The sequence below is a fragment of the Lissotriton helveticus genome, chromosome 11 (genome assembly GCF_964261635.1).
Source record: "Lissotriton helveticus chromosome 11, aLisHel1.1, whole genome shotgun sequence".
Lineage (NCBI taxonomy): Eukaryota > Metazoa > Chordata > Amphibia > Caudata > Salamandridae > Lissotriton > Lissotriton helveticus.
In genome coordinates this window covers 630,363,877-630,387,489 of record NC_136072.1, presented here as the reverse complement: position 1 = coordinate 630,387,489, position 23,613 = coordinate 630,363,877, and the positions used below count along the sequence as shown (strand labels likewise).

The window sequence follows — 23,613 nt, the reverse complement described above, 5'->3', positions numbered from 1 at the left end:
GTGATGCAGGCCCTTTCACAACATTACTGGAGTTGTGTATGTTTTCATACACACCCCAGCAATGCATCACTTTTGCGCCTACAGATATATCAGTAATACTAACGTATCTGTGACTCCTTGTGACGTGATGCACTGTACTGTAAATACGACGCGTCCATGGTGTCGCAAGGAGGGCGCACTGAGAAGTGTTGCATCGCTGCATTGTTGCTGCAGTGCAACACTTCTCGTAAATAAGGCTCTCAGTCTGAAGTATCTCTAATTAGGTGATATATTAGCTAAGGGCACTAAATAGCAAAACTAAATGAATCAAGAATTTCTAAAATCTGCACATGCGAAGGAATCTACTGAAGATTGGCTTACTTTAGTTTTTTGTTCAGTGGGCAGGATCGAGCCTAGAGTCAGTGCGCATGAGCTGCTCCAGGGGAGACTTGTTGTAGTAGAGTATGTAATGGACGCTCCGCCCACATTTTGTCCATATTTGCCATTGGCTTGTATCAGTGTCCTTCGTAAATGCTGGTGTCTAATTTGTAAACAGGCTTGTTAGACCCTCCTTAGTACCGCCGTGTCTCCCTTTGTATCCTCCCATGGCGACTGGCCCTTTTACTTCGGATGTTACACGGTCCGCCTTCTGCAGTCTCTGAGCATAATTTACTTTAATGAGTTTCTCCTGTAGGCAGTACGTGCTCTGCTTACATTTAGCGCGCCATGCATGGTCAATAGCGGCACAGGTCTCGCATTTAAATGCGAGATCTAATCCATTGCAAATATCTTTTTTCCTGCCTGCAGCGCTCTCCTCCATCACTTTTTATTTATTTATTTAACTAGCACGGCAAGCCTCAGTTGGATTACTGGCAGCTGTGCCTTTCTTTGTTAATTGTAGACAGGCATTCTTCAGGCACCTATTCCGTACACTTCCCCCTCCTCTCCCACTTTTTTACGAGATGCAGAGGAGCGCCTGAGGCCGGGGCACTTTTGGACATGTGAACTTTCTCTTAGTGAGCAACGTTTATGAGGGGAGTCGCCTATTGAGTCGCCTGCTCGGCCAGGTGACAATGCAGTCCCGGAGAAGGCGAGGTGTGAGCTCGCCGGCCTGCAGGCTTTGATCAGGCCCGGCCTCTCCAGAGGGTGCTGGCGATGCTGTCACACTCCTGCCGCCATGTAGCGAGAAGCATTTCCAATGCAATAGGTCTCGCATTTAGGCGAGTTTGAGCTATTGAGGCATTTTATTTATATTTTGTTTTTTAAAACATAAATAAAAGACATTGTCATTTACAATGCCAATAGCTTAAACTCGCATAAATGTGAGACCTATTGCATTGGAACTGCTTGTTTAGGTTTCGTGTGAGACAGCGCAAGGGTTGTCACTTGTGGAGATCTGTTGTCCTCTAAAAAACAGAACTTAAAAAGCATTTACAATGCAATGGTCTCGGCAATATTATAGGTAGAGCTATTGTATAGCTCATTTAAAAAAAAAAATTTATCCCTAAATAAACGGCATTGTCATTTCTATTGGCATTAGCTTAATGTTTTGCATATGTGATACCTATTGCATTAGAAGAGACAGAGTGAGGTAGAGATAGAGAGAGTGAGGTATTGAAATAGAGAGAGAGTGAGGTAGTGAGAGAGTGAGGTAGTGAGAGAGTGAGGTAGTGAGAGAGTGAGGTAGTGAGAGAGTGAGGTAGTGAGAGAGTGAGGTAGTGAGCTAGAGAGAGTGAGGTAGTGAAACAGTGAGTTAGTGAGGGAGAGGGATGTTGTGAGGTAGTGAGATCTAAGCAGAGAGTGATGTGATGTAGTGAGATAGAGAGAGAGGTAGTGAAAGAGAGTGAAAGTGAGTTAGTGAGATAGAAAGAGTGAGGTAGTGAGAGAGAGTGAGGTAGTGAGATAGAAAGAGTGAGGTAGTGAGATAGAGTGAGTGAGGTAGTGAGTTAGAGAGAGAGAGTGAAGTAGTGATGTTGTGAGATAGAGAGTGAGGTAGTGAGGTAGTGATGTTTTGAGAGAGAGAAGTTGTGAGATAGTGAGGTAGTGAGATAGATAGAGTGGAGTAGTGAGGTAAAGAGATTTATGTAGTGAGATAGAGAGTGAGGTAGTGAGATACAGATAGTGAGGTAGTGAAAGAGTAAGGTAGTGAGGGAGAGGGATGTTCTGAGGTAGTGAGATAGAAACAGTGAGTGAGGTTGTGAGGTAGTGAAAGAGAGATTGAAAGTGACTTATTGAGATAGAAAGAGAGAGTGAGGTAGTGAGATAGAGAGAGAGTGAGGTAGTGGGTTAGAGAGAGAGTGAAGTTGTGAGGTAGTGAGATAGAGAGTTAGTGAGAGTGATATAGTGAACTTTTGAGGGAGTGAGTCGTGATATAGTGAGGTAGTGAGATCGAAATAGATAGAGTGAGGTAGTGAGAGAGAGAGTGAGGTAGTGAGATAGAGAGAGAGTGAAGTTGTGAGGTGGTGTTAGAGAGTGATGTAGTGAGAGAGTGATGTATGTAGAGATAGTGATGTAAAGTGGTATTGAGAGAGATAGTGAGGTAGTGAGATTGTGATGCTGTGAGATAGAGAGAGTTGAGTAGTGAGGTAGAGAGTGAGTTAGTGAAAGATAGTGAAGTAGTGAGAGAGATAGTGAAGTAGTGAGAGAGATAGTGAAGTAGTGAGAGACATAGTGTGGTAGTGAGAGAGAGAGTGAGTTAGTGAGAGAGAGCCCCCCAACACACAGCGAGCTCCACACACACACACACCCAGAGCCCACACACACACACACCCAGAGCTCAGGAAGAAGAGAAAAAATGGAGAGAGAGGAGGAGAGCGACAATGGGAGCAGGGAGAGTGGAGGAGGTAGACAAAAGGAGGTGAGAGGGAAAGAGATAATAAAAAGAATGGGTATGGTTGAGATTGGAGGAGAGAGATGGCCAAAAGCAGAAATGGAAGGGAAAATGCTACGTTCTAATCGAAAGAGGCCCACTTCACCTTTCACCCCAATTAGGCAGACAAGAACAGCTTCAAACATGGTAAATAATAAATTAGCAATAGAGCAACATGCAGGCATGCCAGGACACTACAAAACTTCTGTGAATTACAGTGATTTTTGTACACGACCGGCACCCACTGTGACATCTGCCGATAGTGCGCTCTCTTTTGGAATTACATAATCACACATGCACAGGCTTCATTGCAGCACCCCACGACTCCCACTTACTTCTCAAAGCTGCAGGAGCTCGAGCCACCGCAGCATCACACAGCCTCCTCAGAGAGTCTTCTGGGCCAGGCCTAGACTCGGGTCACATGACTATAGGGTCAAGAAAGGGCGGTATTTTAGCGCTGGTTTTTAATTTTTACCAGGTCTGCGAATGGCGAGCCCCGCACCTCTTGAAGCCCTGTATAAACTACTACTGCTGCAGCAGCCCTGCTTAGAAGCTTGTTTACACAGTCCCTTTAGAAGACTAGTAGCAGCCCTGCTTATAAGCTTGTTTACACAGTCCCGATAGAAGAGAAGCAACCCTGCTTAGAATCTACTTTACATCGTCCATTAGAAGAGCAGCAGCCCTGTTTTGAGAAGTGCTTACGTGCGAAAGAGGGAAAGCAAATGCAATGAGAAGTGCGGCTGCTAGTATGCGAGGTCTGCTGAGAAGTGCTCGTGACAGTACAGCAGATCTGCTGAGAAATGCAGGAGCTAGCATACCAATGAAGCTGAGAAGTGCAGGTACTAGTATGCAAGACCTGCTGAGAAGTGATGGGTCTAGTGCAGCAGATCTGCTTAGAAGTGCAGGTGCGAAGCCTTTGACAGGAAGTGCTGGGCACTGAAAGCTTGGCCGTATCGGCCCTGCCACTCCCCCTCGATGGAATGAAGGGAACTGCGGGGGGTGAGCTGTAAAAGCTTACTTGCGTCTCTTGAGGCCGCAACAAAAATTGTTTTTGTTCTTTTTTTTCAAGACACAAGTCGTAAATGCGTTAGACAATTAGGAAAACACTACTTCTGAAGTTCCAAGAGTCATCACAGCGCTGGCAAAAAGGAGGCGGACCTGCCTCTATGCCAGGAAGGTGAGACCAGGAGAAAGGATGTGAAAAAGGTGATTTTCACTGAAACTCTGCCCGGGTGACAACTGAGGGCCTCTCACCGCTCCACAGGTCTGCGAGCATTAAACACCTCATACATTAAAGCATGCCTTCCGAGAGACTGCAGACCGAACTAACAGGCGGCAAAGTTTACACCTGCCAAAACGTGCACACTCGAGTAATGGCGCTCACTCCCAGACCTGCACAAATGGGCGCCCGTTTTAAGAAAGCGGTCCTTTACTGTGCTAATGATAGCAACAACCTGGCATTCTTCGAGCGGATTCACTGGGAAAGCTCAGTGCCCATGACTCAACGGGGGGGGGGGGGGGTGTTACTTCTACGAGGCAGACAGACACAAGATTGTCAACTCAGTGCTGCTCCTCGAGGAGCGAAAGTCGGGTAGACGGGTGTGTGGCTGACTCTTCCCCAGCTCGGCCGTCCTGTGATCTCACTAAGTCCCTGAAGACTATAACAAGCATTTACAATGCAACGGAGCAGGATTGTGACGAGGTGGTCCTGGCTGCGCTGCTGTCCGGTGCGGAGGGAAATGGTGTATAACGCCGTCGGAAGATGAAGGCTCAACATGGCGGCGCCAGATGAGGGTGGTGAAAGCGCGCTCCCGGGGCGAGCGGACGGGAAGCAAACACCCTTGCGAGCAGTACAAAGATCCCATCCCACCATCTATGTTTGTCCTGTGTATGTTCAGCAAACACGTACAGCCACATTTGAAAAACAAAAGAGCTATTTACTTACAATGTGAAGTTTTGTGTCGCCCCATCCTAACTCTTGGGCACTTTGCTGGGTGTTGTCTTGTGACTTTCGGGACGTAGACTGTCCGGTTAAAGAGACAGCGGTCGCAGCACATCATTTTTTTTTTAGCTCAATCCTTTCCAAATTAAAAGATGCACAGTGCAATGAGATAGTTGGGGCACAAACAGGGGTGCAGGAGCACTAAAAACGGCACAAACGGGGGCAGAGGCTCGAGCCTCACCCTCACTGCGGGGGAAAAGAAAATGGCTGCCGCAGGGTTCTGAATTTTTCGGAATTGGGGGCGTGGTTTTGCTGTTTTGAGTGACGCACGACGTCACTGTCTAAAGAACAGCAAACATTACGCCCCCAAATCCGAAAAGGACGGGGCTACATCGGAGTGACGGATCTCTCCTCCAATGGCTGGCCTCCATTTAGGAAGCCAGCCAATGGAGAAGAGACGGGGCAAGGAGGCGGGATCTACTGAGCTACTGAGAGACATTAATTCTCCGGACCAGAAGCTGCTTCGCAGCTTAACGGTCCCTCGACCTAAAAAGGGCTTTGACCCTGCCTATTCATGCAGAAGGTAGTGAGGCAATGAAAAATACATTTTTACATTGGATTAGGCCCACTGTTCCATTCAGTTGAATTGAACTTCTGTTAATTTAAATTCTCATATTTATTTGAAAATCTGGTCCCTGTTTCCAATTTTGCTGGTGTCTGCGGATCGTGTATGTATGCATCTCTGTTAAAATCACATTTACGCCATTGTGTAAAAAACTGTAGCTTTATCAGTTTGCTAATAGATGAACATCATTCTGCACTCCGCCGCCTTAACTGAAGTGGGGGTAGTTCTACCAAAACCACTACTCCAAATGTTGAAGTGTTCGTTCCTAGGGGGTCAGAAAAGATCAGCATTGTATGCAGGACTGCCTGGCAACAGCTCTAAAATAACAAAAAAATGCCAAACATAAAGGAATCGGTCAGCAGCTGGTCCTGTTTTCAGGTTTGGCTGCATAGCGCTTGCGAAATCTCTTGTACACAAAAAACAAGCATTGGCATAGCCAATAGATTGCGCTTTTTCGACCTTATAAGTGTTCAGACATGCAACACATTATCCTAGGTGCTGAACCACCAGGGATTGACAAACTATACAATTACTACACACTGTGTCATGCAGTGTGGATTTAGGAATTCATTCTTGCTGTTGCGTCCTGCCTTTTCCTAGGTAGGCCACCTCATGGTGCGCGTCAATAGCTCCCCGCGCCAGCAATTCCTCACGCCCACACGCTGTATCTGTTCGTGTGGAAAGACCCCGAGCGGTCTCGTCCCATTTATTTTATCACCTCAGGCCTGCCTGGTGTGACTACATCCGGGGCAGCTCAGCGGCACAACGACAAGACCTCTGACCTGCTACGTCTCTTCCCAACTCGGTCCTTGTAAAGGATTAGGCAAGTTTTTAAAGGCAACATGCAAAGTCCTTGAGCCGCAGACTGGGTTGAGGGTTGGGATGGTGATGCTGATCATGACTGGGCGGCCCCTGGTAGGCAGCCCAGGTGATGCACTGCATGGCAGACTTACTTCTGCTGTCGTTGGCTGCCGGCTGTTTGGCACCATGTCAGCTTCTGAGGTTTCTTCCATATTGGGCCAGTCCTCTTTCTCCTCTCTTTCACCCTCCAGAGTTGGGTCATGAGGGGTAACTTCTATCTTCTTGAACCATAAGACATTCCGGGCCACTGTTTCTTGTCCCTTCGCGGCCGTTATCATGGCTCTGTCACTCCTCACCACTGTCCACACCCCCTGCTCATATAGTGTTCTGAAATTCCACCCGGGTCTTCGGTCTTCGATGACCACCTTGTCCCCCAGACTGAGACCAGAGGATTCTGCCCCTCTCTTATAGCTGGTTGCCGCAATCTGCCTTTCCCTGCGTGCACGAGTCTCTTGAACATCGTAGGGGGCGGCGTCCACCCAGGGCACACGGGGATTGTGTCTCAGCGAGGCCCGTTAAACAACAAGGTCCAGGGGGCATGTTGTTTGGTGCTTTGGGGCATGCCCAATAATTCCTCAGGAATGACTGGAGGTGGCGTTCTGGGTCAGTATGTTCTGTCACCACAATCTAGAGTGATTTATTGAGGGTTCGCATTAATCTTTTGATTTCCCTGTTGGCCGAGGGCCATTGAGTGGTGATGCTGCGATGACAGATTCCGTGATGCTTTAGAAAATTACTGAACTCCCCAACTTGAAATGGTGGTCCATTGTCACTTTTTATCTCGGCACAGAAACCAAACATTGTGAATGCCTTCTCCAAGGTGAAAGCCACATGCTCGAATGGTGTCAAGCAGATGACTTCCACGATGGGGTATTTGGAGTAAGTATCCATCATGACTAGCGTGACATTCACATCTGGGAACCTCCCAACATCTATGCTTACTTTATCCCATGGGGTATTGCATAATTCCTCTGTATTTAATGGCACTGGCCTTTCCGGAACACCGGTCAGTTGACATGCGGAGCACATCCGGACAACTTCTTCAGCCAGGTCTTCAAGCCTGGGAAACCATATTTTCTCCCTCTTCCTAGAATTCATTTTCATCTATCCTTGATGTCCGCCGTGAGCAAGTTGCGTCATGTCATGCCGCAGGCCCACTAGGATAACTATTCGGGACACACACGCAGGACGATCCCGTCCTGGGTCATACTGAATTTATTTCTCACTCTCCACATCTTCGTGAGGCATTCTCAAACTTGCCCTGACCAGTGGTTAGCATCCTGTAGAAAGTTTTGCCATGTGCCGCTTTGGATGGCATTCCGCACCTTGGTGAGGACTGGGTGTGTTTCAGCTGCACCCCTGATGTCAGCCAGGGTCAGAGCTCAAGGGCAAGCAGCACACAAAACCATGTTGATGTAGGCTTCCACTGTGTCAATCTTGTGGCTATCGACTTGGGGTTTTAAAGGCACTGTGTGGCGGGAGAGAAAATCAGCAGTTTTTTTTGCTTCAGATCGGTAGACAACTCTTGTTGACCCATGCGGCGGAGAGGTCGTGCAACATTTCGAGGATTAGGATGCCATCTAGGCTTATGTTCGGCTGTTTTAGGATTAGTCTGCGCAGTGTTTTGTTGCGACATCCCTGAATCAACTGATTGTGGATCTCCTTGAGCTGATTGACAGCTGTGCCGGTGCTTGCTAACTCACGTAGCCTGGCATTGTACATGTTGATTGATTCTTCCTCCCGCTGGCGGGCTTGGAGCAGTTTAAACCTCTCAAAGTCCAGGTTTAATTGTGGGTCAAAGTGAACGTTGAGTGCTCTCACTGCGGCCCTAAATCAAGAGTGAGTCCTGCTACGTTAGAAAATCTGTGTTTCGAGGTTGAGGGAAGCTAAAGCTTCGATAAAAGTAGAATCATTCATATTGCCAATAGGCAAATAAAATCTCCAACTATAATGAAATCAGTGATTATCAGTGTGAATGGGCCTAACTACTCCAGAAAGGAAGAAGTGAACTCACTCTGAAGGGGTGGGGGACAGTCGACCAAGGCACAAAAAATAGAGAAGTGTTTGAATTGAGCAAAGTGATGAAATAAAGACATTGGCAGAATAGTGCTGTGGGACAAGAATACATGTGAGCTTACCTTGATAAGGCAGGGATGCCTTGTTAAGGATGGGCTGAGTTGGGCCAGGAGCATTCAGAATGGTGGGCAAGTCATGAGTGGTCAACGTATAGCAGCGTGCCTTAGAGGAGAAGGTGCATTCCAAGTTCTTGAGGGGTCCAGAAGAGCATGGGGGACTAATACACCTAAATGACAGAATTGTTTTGGAGGAATATATTAAGGAAGGTTCATCATGGATGTGTACTTGACTCAGGCGCTGAGCGCAACCCAGGCATGGATGGGCACAGGCAGGAATGCATTTGGCATGCCTTTGGTAAGTGCACATTAATTTTCCTGAAATATGGCCCCATGACTAAGAGCGTGGCAAAAGAAAATGAGCTGGAGCGCTGACCTGAGTGTTTTTTCAGTGAAGAGGCCAACTGAAACAACAAACTGGAGCCAACCAACTCCAGTAACTCCCACATAACAAGAAGATTGGCGCCTTGTAAGCAGTTGGACTAGCTCTTCATTTACAGTTGGTCAAAGGATGATTTTAATGCTGCTCACATCTTGCCATGGAATTTGAGGCTGCATATCTCATGCTCACTGGGCTACTTACCACGCTCTAGATGGGAACATTCAACTCAAAAAGGTGGGGAAGGGCACATTGAATTATCCTCTGGGTGTTGGGAGGCAATTAGAGATTGGTAATAGAACCTTCATTTTGAATACAATTAGAAAGTTTAGTTTTAGACGTTCTGTCCAGTACAGGAATAGATTGCCTTGAGGCCGCTGAGCATGATTGAGAATTGATCTGGTTTTCCTTTGACCTTAGGGTGTATTTGTGTGTCGTCGGCATAGGAGTGGAAGTGCATGGGGTCTGAGCAGAACGGATCCATGCATTAATGGCTTCATGTAAAAGTTGAAGTGGTTGAAAGGGTGAACCACCCTGTTGTACTCTACATGTCACTGGGCTGGAAGTGAAGGACAGGTCTCATAAATTCTAACATTTAGTTGCAGCCATTGACTGGTAAAGTTGAATGAAGATATTGTGGTCTAGGTTTCAATGTAACAGAGATGTTTAGAGGTATGAGCATGCTCTGGGCACATAAATCCACTAACTCTGGATTATCCCATACTGACTAGGGTTCCTTTAAAACCTGAAGGGCGTTAATGCAGTGCCAGCCTGGCTGCAATGTGATTATGGCTCACCTGGTATTGGTTTGGTTTCACAGCAGGAAGCAGTAAAAGCTATTTTTTTGTGTATAAAATTAACAATGACCCTCCAATGCTGCAAATGTTTTTCCAAGTGCCTGCGGACCTTTGCTGATTTTACCTGCTTTGGAAAAACCAGTTTCGGAAGGTCTGCCCTAAACAGGGTGTACCTTACTATGCACTGCATCCAGTGTCCCTCTCGCACATGCGTTGTCGACGGGTCATTTCTGAGGGCAGAGCCAGCGGTGATCCGCTCTAAAAACTTCAGTTTCCCCCACCTCTAACTGAAGGAGTGGAACTGCGAATGTGGTAGAATAGGAGATCTCCAGATTGTTGGAGGATTCCCCATTGTGTACCTCGGTTCTGGGCATGTCTGTGAGGATTACTCTGTGCTGGGAGCCATTTGTGCTGAAGATGGCACCAGTGTTGCACTGAAACTTGAGCCCCCCACACCCTACGAAACGTACATGGATGGGGCCCCTCACTCTCCATACCCAGTCAGGAGCTCTCAGGCCAGGATCCCGCCATCTGTGCACAGTGTTGGGGGAGGCCCCTTGAAGCTCGCCCACCCCCGCACTGCGGGGCTGTTGTTACGCCTCTGGCTGGCACTCTGAATGAAACAGTCTTGGCTATTGGATTGGACACTTCTCATTAATGGTCATTGGTGGAATGAATGGACCTGCCTTCACAATGAGTAGCCTTTCCCATCATTCTAACTCTGTTGCATTATCCATGGGTATCTGATTTAATCAGTTATGTGTGGTAGCCTTGTTAAGGTAATCTTATAAAACCTTTGTAATCACCTTAATAATATTTTTTTGCAGCTCAGCTGTGGTCTGTATATCCTGCTCCAGTGTCCCTCAGGTTGATACTCAAGTAGGAGGACGGTTTTCAGGTGTTCCAGCGGTGGCAGAAGTAAAGGTGAGTAATCATCCTCTCGGGAGACTTTTGGCAGGTTTAAAATATCTGCAAAGGGGTTGATCTGTAGTTTACAGCTTCTGTGGCATACAGGAGACTACGTTCTGTTGAGAAAACTTCAGGGGAATGTGGCCTCTGTGGGCCATATTTGTAAGGTGGACTGAAAGATGAGCAGGTTACTTCACTCTACTGCCCAGAAATGTGCAATGTGAATATCCATCTCCCCCGGTGGTGGTACAAAGAATATCCAGAGGGCTACCAGTTCTGCCAGTGTGTTGCTGTATAGAAATTTGTTTCATGGTCCCAAGTTCGGATAAGCCTGTTCTGTGCAAAGCAGGTTGTGTGGTGATTAGGGGCTGTGCACTGTGGCCGTCACCACTCTTTAAAGGGTGTGGTCTCAGAGAGAGCTGTGCATTATGACCATGGTCATGCTGCATGTGTAGGCTGTAAGGATAGGAAGGTTGTGGAGTAAGAGCAGACAACTGAAAGGATTTGAAATAGATAATTTCCAAGGAGTCTACTTTTTAAGTCTTAGTTTGGACAGCAGAGTTATCAATGAAGCGTATTGCTAATAAAATACACAGAGTTGACCACCCCTTTCAACCATTGGCTTTCTTTGAACAGTCATTGGTCATGTCATGTCATTAGTCTTGTCACTCATGCCTTTCCTTCGCCCAGCAGAGTATTTATCTCTCACCTACTGCTATTGGCTGTTTGGTGTATCCTTCCGCCTCGACTGAGGGCTTACACTGATCTGCATGAGTGAATCCTTTACAAATATAACCCTCTCTGTTTTTAGGTCTCGCCTACGCAGCGCGCATGCGTTGCATAGGAAAGAGACCTGTAGCCATTGATCTCCTTTTTCAGGCTAAAACGTGCACGCGTTCCATTGTCTTCAATGGCAACGCGTGCACGTACGGCGATTCCCTTGCGGGAGCGAGCTTTGGCAACATATGTTTGTAGTTAACTTACAAACACATGGTGCCCCTGACTCGCTCCCGCAAGGGAATCACGCAGGCCCCGTCCTCTCTCCCCCCTGCTGCCAGCGCGAGGCACGCGCACTTATTTTCAATCCCCTCGTTGCTTAGGAGCCATTTTGGACGCTGAACAGAAAAGAACATGACTTGCGCCGAAAAGAGGCTCATTAGTATACCTTGGATTTAAATTACGTTTACCATTTGTGCAGGCATTAGATTTCGTAACTGAATGGTCAAACTTACAAAGCGATTAAAAGACAGGAAAGGTGAGAGGTCGGCACATCATTAACTACATCAGCTGCGAAGCGCCCAAAAAAACGCCTTCAAAACAATTCCTTTGAGCAAATGTTCAGGGGATGGGTACCTCTTGCTGTCCAGCATGTACAATCAAACATTTGTTTGTTATTTCATCAGTGAAAATGTTCACCAGACGAAGATTGCTCGGTATTATAATACTATATCCCCATGGGCCTTGAATAGCTCACCTGTACCTCCTGTGCTACATCAAAGTGCCCTAGATCGACCCCGGGAGCATGATGGATAGGTAAACCTGGGTCGGGTTATGTGACTTGCGCAGAAGCCCACACTATTTATATCTTCTGTCTTACTCATTATTGTGAGCTGCGCTGCCACCAAATCCTTGGTAATTGTCATCGCAGACTGTTGCAAATTACTGAGACAATAATTCACGATAGTGCCGGGCGGGACCTGTGAAGATCATTGAATGTCTGAGTCGACTCGACTGGACTCGAATTTCTCACTGGCAGATGTCAGCGGGGATCGTTTAACCCTTTATGCCGCGTTAACTAGTTTGCAAAGCCATTATCCTCAGCTGGAATTCCTACAACTCAATACGAAAAAATTCAAAACAAAAACCTGGACTCTGTACCTCAGAAAACAAGCATTGGCATAGCCAATAGGTCTCGCTTTTGGGACCTTATAATTATTTAGATATGCAGCACAATAATCTTAGTGCAACAACACCAACTGTTGCATGGCTAAACACTTATAAGGTCCCAAAGGCGAGACCTATTGGCTATGCCAAGGCTTGTTCTTCTGGCTTCCTTCTCTGTCTTGCTTGATGTGCGAGTGCTGCATGCATTAGCACAATAAACCCAAACCTATCGGATTTGCCATTGCTTTGTAATGTGAGAAATGTCCACAATAGTCTGAGTTAAAAAAAGTTTTATGTTGTGGGCTATATAAAGATATTAGGAAAAACCTGTTACGCCCCTTATTCTTTCCCCAGAAATTCTTTTTTTATCAAGATGTGTTTAAGTTTTTATGTGTTTTGGAGAGTGCGTTAATTTGTCATAATCTTTCTACTTACATTGAACGTGCAGTAGCAAGAGGGACATTTTAACAGCTCTAGATGAAATAAGATATGAAAATTAACTCTAATCATGACTGTTTTGATCAGGCCAAATGTACATTTTTAAACAAAGGTTTATATAAAGTATGTATTATTTATTGGAGAATTATCAATTGTTTTAGCTGTTTTAAGGGATGAAATCATGCCATTATTTAATTATAGGTGATGTGGCCCAGAGCATATTTGTTAATGTTCTTTTTATAGGATGTTGTTTACCTTGTATGCTTAAATAAGTAGTAGTGTATTCTGTTTTTTAAGCAAGGATTTATAATGATAACTTTTTACATGAAATGTATCCTTTATATCATTTATGGATTATTTAATATCCGGTTAAAGATCTTTTGATTGATTGGGTGATATGCAGTTTGTATAGCAAGACGTTTTTACACTTATATTGCTGCTATATGAGGAAGAAGCTATTACTTCCCTTCAATGATGGTGAGGCATCATGCAATACATAGCAGGGTATGTGGTGAATTAGGCTTCCAGAATAAATACTTAAAAAAGGATAGAGGAGGCTGTGCAGAGAAGTAATATGTGTAAACAGGGAGAGATTAAGGTAATGAAGCCATGGGGAGGTATTGCAGACCCACACTGCATTAGGGGGTTTTAAATTAAGAATGGTGATCAATTAACAGGCTATTTTCCTTTATTTGAGTTAATGTAGTGAAATGCAGTGAAGGAGGATGAAATGGTAAAGGCCATAATGTTATTGCCTTTAATTCCAGGTTATTGAAGACACCCCAGCTGGTGAACCAACTCTGAATAAAGAGGAATTGGACTCACTAATAAGTGAGGTAAAGGACATAACTGCTGATGTTTCACCCAAAGATATAAGCTTATAGTTATAGGTATGCAACTTGTTGCCCTTCACGTTGGACCACATTATAATCTTCACTCACTCATTCACTCACTACCAAAACCTGCACCAGGTCCTTTTCAGCCAGCCTTCTGCACAAGGAATTATCTTGGGTACCTCTTACTATTCTCTCCAGTGCATAGCTACAAACAGCATATTTACATAGAGGATCTATCCAACATTAAACCCAACAGCTGTGTGACCTCCTGGGGGCGACTGGGGTGTGGTTACAGGGGTGTAGTTACCAATGGTACAGTCAGTGCAGTGGCACCGGAGCCCAGAGGTGGGAGGGCGCCAGGTCTGTCCTTCACCAACTGTAATTAGTTTATTGCCTGCCCAATCAGAATTTTAAGGACTCGGAGCCTGCCCGGGATCTGGCTTGGCGTTTACTCTTTGTAGGGCAAGGCCACGGATGGAATACAAGATAAGGTAGCACAGGAGTAGAGGAAAGGCATGAAAGAAAATGAGGGGTTGAAAGTAAGGAGAGGAAAACATGAGAGAATAGAAGAAATTAAGGGTCACAGACAAAGAAGAGTAAAACAGGGAAGAGGAGAAAAAGGGGACAGAAATAAGGATTTCAGAAGAGAAGGAAGATGAAGGACGAGTGAGAGAGGAAAGAGAGAGAGTAAACGCAATAGAGAGGAATGGGATAGGATAGGGAGGGTGGAGATGAAAAGCCGGAAAGGCAGGTAAAAAGAGGAACATGAAGGCCTGTAAGCAGGGACGCAGTTAACAGTGCAGCAGGTGCAGTGACACTGAGGTCCAGGAATGTGATGGGCTCAGTACACTCTAAATACTTTTGATTTTTAATACCGTACCACGGGTCAATTTTCCTTGCTTATGTTAGGGGCCATGGCACTCAGGCTCCGCCACTGTGTAGTTGTACATGTATTCAGACTACAACGTATTAAAGTGTGCTTAGGCCTGGGCAGGACAATGTAGCATAATTGTCAACACTAACAAAACAGCTAATAGAATTACAATGATGTAGAATAATAGAGAATCATAAGCAAAGTGTGCCCATATCTCCTGAGCTGTAATCTACCAGTCTAGCTTTCATGCAAAACAGCAGCCACACACATGAAAAAAGTCGACTGCAGTGGCCACATTCAAGGTATCCGCATCTGCTCCTAAACTAAGGTCAAAAGCAAATCAAGTCAACAAATGAAAGGGAACCGTCTAAGGAACACCCGCAAACGATTTCGGAAAAGCAAGAACCCTTTCAAGTTTAGCACATTTTAGACAGGGATCTGAAGTTTTGTTTAATCAATAAGTTACATAGTACAAATACTTTATCTTATTAAGAATTTAATAGCACTAGAACCAAGGCAATACGTGTTTCTCGACTTTCACAATCATATGTCGCTTCATCAGGGCAAACAGTACGACCTGTTCAATAAGTATGGCAATATTCTTTCAGTGGGATAACTTCAGTGCAAATGTTTCAGCTCCTACAGGATCCAGAGGAATGACTATTTCTTCATAAGCTATGTGAGCCATAGAAACCGGGAAAGACGGTTATCATGCCACTTTGCTTAAATTGCTAACAAAACATTCCAAAATAGCTTTTTACGAAATGGTCATTCCTGCGGATCTTTTAGAAGCCGAAACATGTGCACGGAAAATACTGTACTGAAAAAATATTGCCATACTTATTGAATAAGTGGCATTGATTGCCCTGATGAAGTGAGACAAGATTTTGAAAGTCGCTAAACGTGCTGGCTTGGTTCTAGAGCTCATTACGTTCCTAATAAAATACAATATGTTGTACTCTATAACTTAATCTTTCTTGATGAAAATAAACTACGGAGCTCTGCCTAAAATGATCTAAAATTTGCAAGGTCAAAAACATAAGCATCATGTCATGAACTGATCCACACTAGAAACACCAATTAACACAATTCTGAAATTGATGTAATAAATAAAATCCCATCTATTCCCAAGTAACCTTCAAAAAAAATCTCACAAATTGACAGTTAAATAAATGCAAATATTGCAACTCATAATGAAATCCAGTATTTGTAAAGCGCACAATAACCCAAGGGCGTCAAGGCGCTGGGGGGCGTCGGGAAGATTAAGCGAGCTATTGCTCAAAGTCACAGGGTGCTGGGTAACCGGTCGCCGGCATCGGGGATCAAACCGTAAACTCCTTGGTCCAGAGTCCGGCACCCTGGCCGCTGTGGCGCACCTTTTCCATAAAAGCCTACCTGGGGCCTTATTTATGAAGGCCTTGCGCCGCCGGTGCGTCACTTTTAACATGGGAAAAAGTGACGCACCGGCGGCGCAAGGCCTTCATAAATAAGGCCCCTGAAATCTACATGAAAGTATCGCAGTTGACCTCTGCAATACTAAAAAAGTGGAATTTTCCGAGTGCAAAACAACCACTTTTCTTCACTTGTCCACTATAAAGGCGTTATGATTCTTCTGTATGTAGATTTATTATGTTTGAAGTACGTATAAGAATTTTAATCAATCGAAAATATAGTGCAATGAAGATGTTAGTTTGAATTAATGATGGTCACAAATATTGTTAGCAAGTTTTGGTCAAGCTGGTATTGGACCATAGCTGATTATATTGGGATGTCCAATGCGAGATTTACACGATGCACTGTTTAAAATGTATGCATATAAGTGGAAGTAAGGGAATGTATATTCCATCTACAGTAAACTTAACAACTATATTGTGCGCGCAGAGTTTCCCTCCTTTTTACCTATTTTTCTCACACTGCCTTCTGGGCCATCAAAAGTACTCAAGCGAGCTAAAAGCTGGTGTTATCTACATGGCTAAATTTATTTATTTTATTTATTTATTTATTTAAGCTTTTATTGCGCACAGCTACCCACAGTGGGTTTCCCGGCGCCAGGGATAGACTGTAGAAGAAAGGAAAGTGCAGCACCTGACTTGAAGCCACAACCAAAATATTGGCTACGCTTAGTGAAAAGTAGAGTCTTCAGAACCCTACGGAAGCGAAGTAGGTTGGTCTCTAACTTTAGTTCCAGTGGGAGGGAGTTCCAATATTTAGGGCCCAAAATAGAAAAGGAGCGGCCTCCCATTTTTGTCAGCTTCCATCTTGGCACTGTGAAATTGCCAGTGTCCGATGACCTTAGTGATCGTGAGGGTCTGTAAGATTTTACCAACCCTTGGATATAAGCTGGCGTGCTGCCCTGCTTGGCCTTAAACATGTAACAGAGTGCCTTGAATTTAACCCGTTCGGGGACGCTCAACCAATGAAGGTCCCGCAAGGCGGCAGCGGCTGAAATGCGTCAAGGGACGTTCTTTAATAAACGCGCAGCCGCATTTTGTACAACCTGAAGCACATGTATGGTAGCTTTATCTGCGCCCAGGTAGAGAATGTTGCCATAGTCCAGGCGTGATGTTACAAGTGCCTGGACTACGGTTCTGCGAGAGCAGAGGGGGAGCATCCATAGAATCTTATGAAGCCACCGCAGCGTTGAGAAGCAAATGGCTGCAACCTTAGTAGCCTGTTGCCTCATAGTTAGCCTGTCGTCAATAATGACGCCCAGGTTACGAACTGCAGTGGAAGGTGTCGGCGCAATTCCCAGTTCAATGGGCCAATGACGGGGACCCCAGAGATGTTTGTTCCGACCCAGAATGACCACCTCGGTCTTCTCCCCATTCAGCTTGAGACAATTTCTCCGCATCCAGTCGGCCACAAGAATGAGGCCAGACTTGAGTGCGGAGGTATTGTTCTCGTCTCTCCCTGATAGGGAGAAGACAATCTGGGTGTCATCTGCATAGGAGAACAGGGTTAGCCCGGCCTGTTCAACTATGGTCGCCAAGGGTTTAACATAAATATTAAATAATAAAGGGCTAAGGATTGAACCTTGGGGAATGCCGCGGGGAGATGGACAGATGGTGGAAGCTGCTTTAGGCGAAAACACTTGAAAGGTCCGGTCGCTAAGGAATGATGCCACCCAGGCCAGGGCCTGGCCTGCCACACCTAGAGCTTTCAGAGAGTCAATGAGGATGGAATGCGACACGGTGTCGAAGGCTGCGCTCAAATCCAGCAGGATGAGCGCCATGGTGTTTCCCTGATCGACACCGTGCCTAAGACTCTCTGTTACCCCCAGGAGGGCAGTCTCAGTTGAGTGCCGAGGCCGAAAGCCCGACTGTGAAGGATGGAGAGAGGCAGTATTTTCGACCAGTTTAGAAAGCTGGGAATTAATATGTCTCTCCAATATCTTCGAAAAGATAGGCAACAATGATATAGGGCGGAAGTTGGCAGAGTTGGAAGAATCAGCACCCAATTTTTTCAATAGAGGTACAACCATGGCGTGTTTCCAAGGTTGGGGGACGTGGGCCTCATTCAGAGAAGCGTTTAGTAGTTTGATAATGATGGGGTGTGTGAGGGGATCTAATTGTTTTAATATTTTGGCCGGGAGAGCGTCCCGTGGGGAGCCTGATCGCACACTATTTAAGCAGGAGACAAATGAAATGGCATCTAAAGGCTGCCAAGTAGTGATTACTGCATCAATGGTGGTATTCACCGGTTCCTGGACCATGTCAGGGGCAATGGAAGTAGTCCCTGGGAGTGTGGTAAAATGGTCATAGATAAGATCAACTTTATTTATAAAGTAATCTGCCAAGGATTGACACTGGGCGGCATCAAGTGCCGGAGAGGGAGGAGTGGAATTAGCACCTTTGGGCAATTTTGTGCATCAGTCACTGTTTTTTTAGTATAATCTGCTTTAGCAGTTTTACAGCTGTTGTGGTACTTTTTCAGGGCTTCTTTATAGATGACTTTACGTGAGGGGGAATAACCTTGTCTCCATTTACGCTCCAAGGTCTTACATTGTGAGCGGAGGCATTTAAGTTGTTCCGAGTACCACGGAGCTGGGGGATGATGTAAAGAAACGGACTTGGATGTCATCGGTAACACCGAATTGACAGCATTAGTTAGCCAGAGTTCCGTGGTGCAATTGAGTGCAGCAACTGGTAGTTCAGTGTACGGAAGTGTTTTGATCAACAGCTTATTAAATTCTGGCATATTGATCTTCCCCCAATTCCGAGCTGGCCTAGCAGTTTCCACCTCAGGTCTTATTGCTGTTTCAGCCATATCTAAAGAGAAGGGGACGGCTAAATGGTCGGACCAGGCAATTTGTAGGGCTTCTTGAGAGCAGTCTAAAGAAAGGTTGGACAGAATCGGGTCTAATAGATGACCGGCACAATGTGTGGGACCTGTGTTTTGAAGTTGAACATTAAAAGCTTCCAGGATGGAGAGAAGCTGATTCCTATAAGGGCACTCATGGTCTTCTAGGTGTATATTTAGGTCCCCTAAGATCGTGAAATTCGACGCTTTGAGCAGTACTGGAGCTAAAAGATCCGGTAATGATGTAATCCATGAGCTCGCTGTCCCAGGGGGACGGTATACCAATAATCCTGACAACGTGAATTGGGGGGTAATGGTCAGTTTAAATAGGGCTGATTCACAATCTTTTTGAGTGGTATCTACCAGATTACAAGTGTATACATTCCTATAGATAATTGCAATTCCGCCACCCCTGCCAGAGACCCTATCCTGACGAAGAATGGCATAATTGGAAGGAATTGCATCTGCAATATCCGGACCTGAGCAATCCCGGAGCCATGTCTCAGTCAGGAATATCGCATCAGGTTGATTTTCAACAAGAAAGTCATGGATATTATATCTGTGTTGTGGCAGGGATCTGCAGTTGATGCTCCAAAATCTTAAAGGGGGGCGGGTGGAAGCTGTCCTGGAGCATGTCTGTCTCTTTCGTCTACCTTGATGTTGAAGGGATCTGCATTTGGTAGGAGTCCTTAATGAGAAGCTGCACCGAGTACAGCTGAACTTATGAGGCGGGAGAGGGTAGATAGAGCAATTATTATTAGGAACACCACGTAGCGCATACAACTTTTCAAAAGAGTATGTAAGAATCATGATGAATATAGTCGATTTACTCACCAAGAAGAAGAGTATGCCTAAGGCCGGAGCCCGGCCCAGCGCGGACGGGCGCAGACGGGCAGGACTCTGGCGTGACTCCGGCGGGCATCCGGCGCGTCCGCAAACGCGTCCGCTACGCGGAGAGGCCCCTCCCTTTTTAAAGGAAGGCTAGAGCGCGTCACGGCGCAGCCCGACCCAATATGGCCGCTGTCCTGCCCTCACCTCCCCGGGACCAACTCTCAGCGTCAACACTCGGCTGAGAGTGGCCCTGGCGGCAAAGGGAGGTGAGGAGACAATTCCCAAATCAAGCGCTTATTAAAATCAAGCGACAAGGTTTTTAACACACTACCTTTAAAACGAACATAAAATGCTTTTACATCAAGCGTAGCGCTGCTGGCAGTCAAGAGAGGAGAAGAGCGTAAGAACCTCCGGCTTTCCGCCTCAGAGGGTGAAAATACAGATCTGTGCCCAGGAAATGAGCCCTTTTAAAGGAAGGCTAGAGCGCGTCACGGCGCAGCCCGACCCAATATGGCCGCTGTCCTGCCCTCGCCTCCCCGGGACCAACTCTCAGCATCAACACTCGGCTGAGAGTGGCCCTGGCGGCAAAGGGAGGTGAGGAGACAATTCCCAAATCAAGCGCTTATTAAAATCAAGCGACAAGGTTTTTAACACACTACCTTTAAAACGAACATAAAATGCTTTTACATCAAGCGTAGCGCTGCTGGCAGTCAAGAGAGGAGAAGAGCGTAAGAACCTCCGGCTTTCCGCCTCAGAGGGTGAAAATACAGATCTGTGCCCAGGAAATGAGCCCTTTTAAAGGAAGGCTAGAGCGCGTCACGGCGCAGCCCGACCCAATATGGCCGCTGTCCTGCCCTCGCCTCCCCGGGACCAACTCTCAGCGTCAACACTCGGCTGAGAGTGGCCCTGGCGGCAAAGGGAGGTGAGGAGACAATTCCCAAATCAAGCGCTTATTAAAATCAAGCGACAAGGTTTTTAACACACTACCTTTAAAACGAACATAAAATGCTTTTACATCAAGCGTAGCGCTGCTGGCAGTCAAGAGAGGAGAAGAGCGTAAGAACCTCCGGCTTTCCGCCTCAGAGGGTGAAAATACAGATCTGTGCCAGGAAATGAGCCCTTTTAAAGGAAGGCTAGAGCGCGTCACGGCGCAGCCCGACCCAATATGGCCGCTGTCCTGCCCTCGCCTCCCCGGGACCAACTCTCAGCGTCAACACTCGGCTGAGAGTGGCCCTGGCGGCAAAGGGAGGTGAGGAGACAATTCCCAAATCAAGCGCTTATTAAAATCAAGCGACAAGGTTTTTAACACACTACCTTTAAAACGAACATAAAATGCTTTTACATTAAGCGTAGCGCTGCTGGCAGTCAAGAGAGGAGAAGAGCGTAAGAACCTCCGGCTTTCCGCCTCAGAGGGTGAAAATACAGATCTGTGCCCAGGAAATGAGCCCTTTTAAAGGAAGGCTAGAGCGCGTCACGGCGCAGCCCGACCCAATATGGCCGCTGTCCTGCCCTCGCCTCCCCGGGACCAACTCTCAGCGTCAACACTCGGCTGAGAGTGGCCCTGGCGGCAAAGGGAGGTGAGGAGACAATTCCCAAATCAAGCGCTTTCCGCCTCAGAGGGTGAAAATACAGGCACTGCCACATAGAAGATGACACGTCTGGACTGCATGCTTACTCCATGATGTTTAATATGCTACATGATAGCAGAGGGAATGATATTCTGAAGCTTGTTTTAACAGAGGCCCCACGAAGGAGGGCAAAATCTCTACACGGAAGCCGCACTGATGCATGAAAAAAAGTTTGTTTTAGTAAGAATATATATTGGGTGTGTGTGTGCATTTATACTTTTGGTTGGTATAAGCAACGACAAACAAATATGTTTGACTATTTGGTAGTTCATGAGCAGAGACACACAATATCTATGCAATATTGACACAGTGTATATACCTCCATGCTCATATTTAGACACAGAAATATACCCATATCTATTGATGCATACACAGACCAAAAAACCTGCAAATACTCATGCACCAAATACTAGAAAACAAAGAGGCACAAATACACGATCTACAGACACTCATGCATATTCACCCCAGGCAGTAAGATGTGTCAATGCCACAGGAAGTGAGGAGCATTGTTGGCCCCAATAATAAGGATTGAGCCCCAATTCTGCCGAAGTAATCAACATCAAAAGCCACAGAGCATAATAAACCTCAATGTTGGCCACAGGGTATAATGACAACATTGGCAAGAGATGATAATGAACCTCAGTGATGTTAATAAGCATCGGTGTCGCAGGTAGTAATGAGCCTCAATGGCCCGAAGCATTATTGAACATCAGTGGCACTCAGAAGCAGTGATCTATGGTGGCATCAGGCAGTAATTCACCTCTATGTACCCAGGTAATAATACATCTCAATTTCCCCAGGCAGGAATAAACATCAATGGTCCCAAAAAGAAATGTGCCGCTTCAAGTGTCATCAATAGTAACACACATCTATGGGTGCAAGCCTCCTTATTATTGTTCACAAGCAGCAAAGAGCCTCAGTGATCCCATCTAGCAGTGAGCCCAGACATTGTGAAGCATCAATGACCCCAAAGAGTAATGAACATCATTAGGCATAAGCAGTAATGTACCTGGATGGCTCCAAGAAGTAATTAATTTTGTTTAGCAAAGGACTAAGGCTCTAATGATCATTATTAGCCCCAGGCAGTAATCAGTATCAATGATCTGAGGCACTAACAATCATCAATACTGGACCCAAGCAGTTATGAGTGTAAATTGTCCCAGACAATAGTGAGTCTCAACAGCCCCTTACATTAAAAAGCATCAATCACCGCAGGTAGTAGTGATCACCAGAGGTCCCCAAACAGCAATGGACATCAATGTCCCTAGGCAGTACTGAATCTCAGTAATGAACATTATTTACCCCAGGAAGAATTGAAGATCAGTTGTCCAGGCTGCAATGAGCCTTGCTGACATCCCAAAGAGAAATAAACACCAATGGCCCTAGACAGTAATGTTGATGATCAACGGCTCAAAGCACTAATAAACACTAATGGCAGTGAGCAGTCAAGGTAATCAGTGGCCACAGGCATTATTTAGAATCAGTGTCCCCAGGTTGTGATACATGTAATTACTGGGACCAATGAGTATTAAGCGTCATTGGTCCGAGAAAGGAAATTATTTATTTGGATTGAATGATCTCAGCTGAAAGCTCTTTTCCAAGAGGGAAGAAGTCCAGAAAGATCGCACACAGCGTATGCATCAGCCAAGAGTTTCCACAAGCCTGCAAAGGAGCAAAGCCTTCCATGGAAGGTGGCAAAAAATGGCAAAAGTTGCAGACAAATGGCAAACTTCTCATTATTTGAAGGCATGAAATAAGTTCTCCAGCTCCAGGGTGACAAACCCTGGGTCACCTCATCAGGTCAGACCACTCAGTCTATTGGTCAGTTTGTATAGGATCATCATCATGCAGCATAAAGAAGACATAATTCATGGGAAATAGTCGGTATACATCACATAAGCTGTTAAATCATTCAAAAATGCAAGACGGAAACAATAGTTCTTGAACAGCAGGCCATGAGTGAGTTCAAGAGGACAGTTTCTCAGGGCATGTGTTCTTAGTGTAATCATCTAATCGCAAGTTGTCCTAGTATGAGCATGGGAACTCCTTCGGTGAAACATAGTTTAGTCTCACATTGCAAGTTGTACAGTCCTTCTATGAAAACGGAATTAAGAAATTGAAAGAAGGGAGGAGCCAAGATGGCGATCGGAGTGGAAGTGTAGGCTCCCGGCTCCGCAAGCCTCCGAGCCCCGCACTAAAATCCTGCCCATAATCCTGTGATTGTGCTACAGCGGGGTGTCGGTGAATGCGCACAGACATCATTCGCGTGATCCCGATGTCTCTGCCTGCCTTGTAACCGGAGAAATCCTCGAAGTTGGTCGGCGGCCTTA

The 23,613-nt window shown here is 45.9% G+C and overlaps 1 protein-coding gene across 1 annotated transcript in view; it reads left to right on the top strand.

Moving 5' to 3' along the window:
• Nucleotides 1-13,699, top strand: part of LOC144790864 (autoimmune regulator-like) — a 154,272-nt gene extending 140,573 nt beyond the window's left edge. The window contains exons 10-11 of the mRNA XM_078665524.1: nt 10,412-10,508; nt 13,583-13,699. Coding sequence (XP_078521650.1) covers nt 10,412-10,508; nt 13,583-13,699 — 214 coding nt within the window. The remainder of the gene's footprint in view (nt 1-10,411; nt 10,509-13,582) is intronic.
• Nucleotides 13,700-23,613: the final 9,914 nt, after the last annotated feature.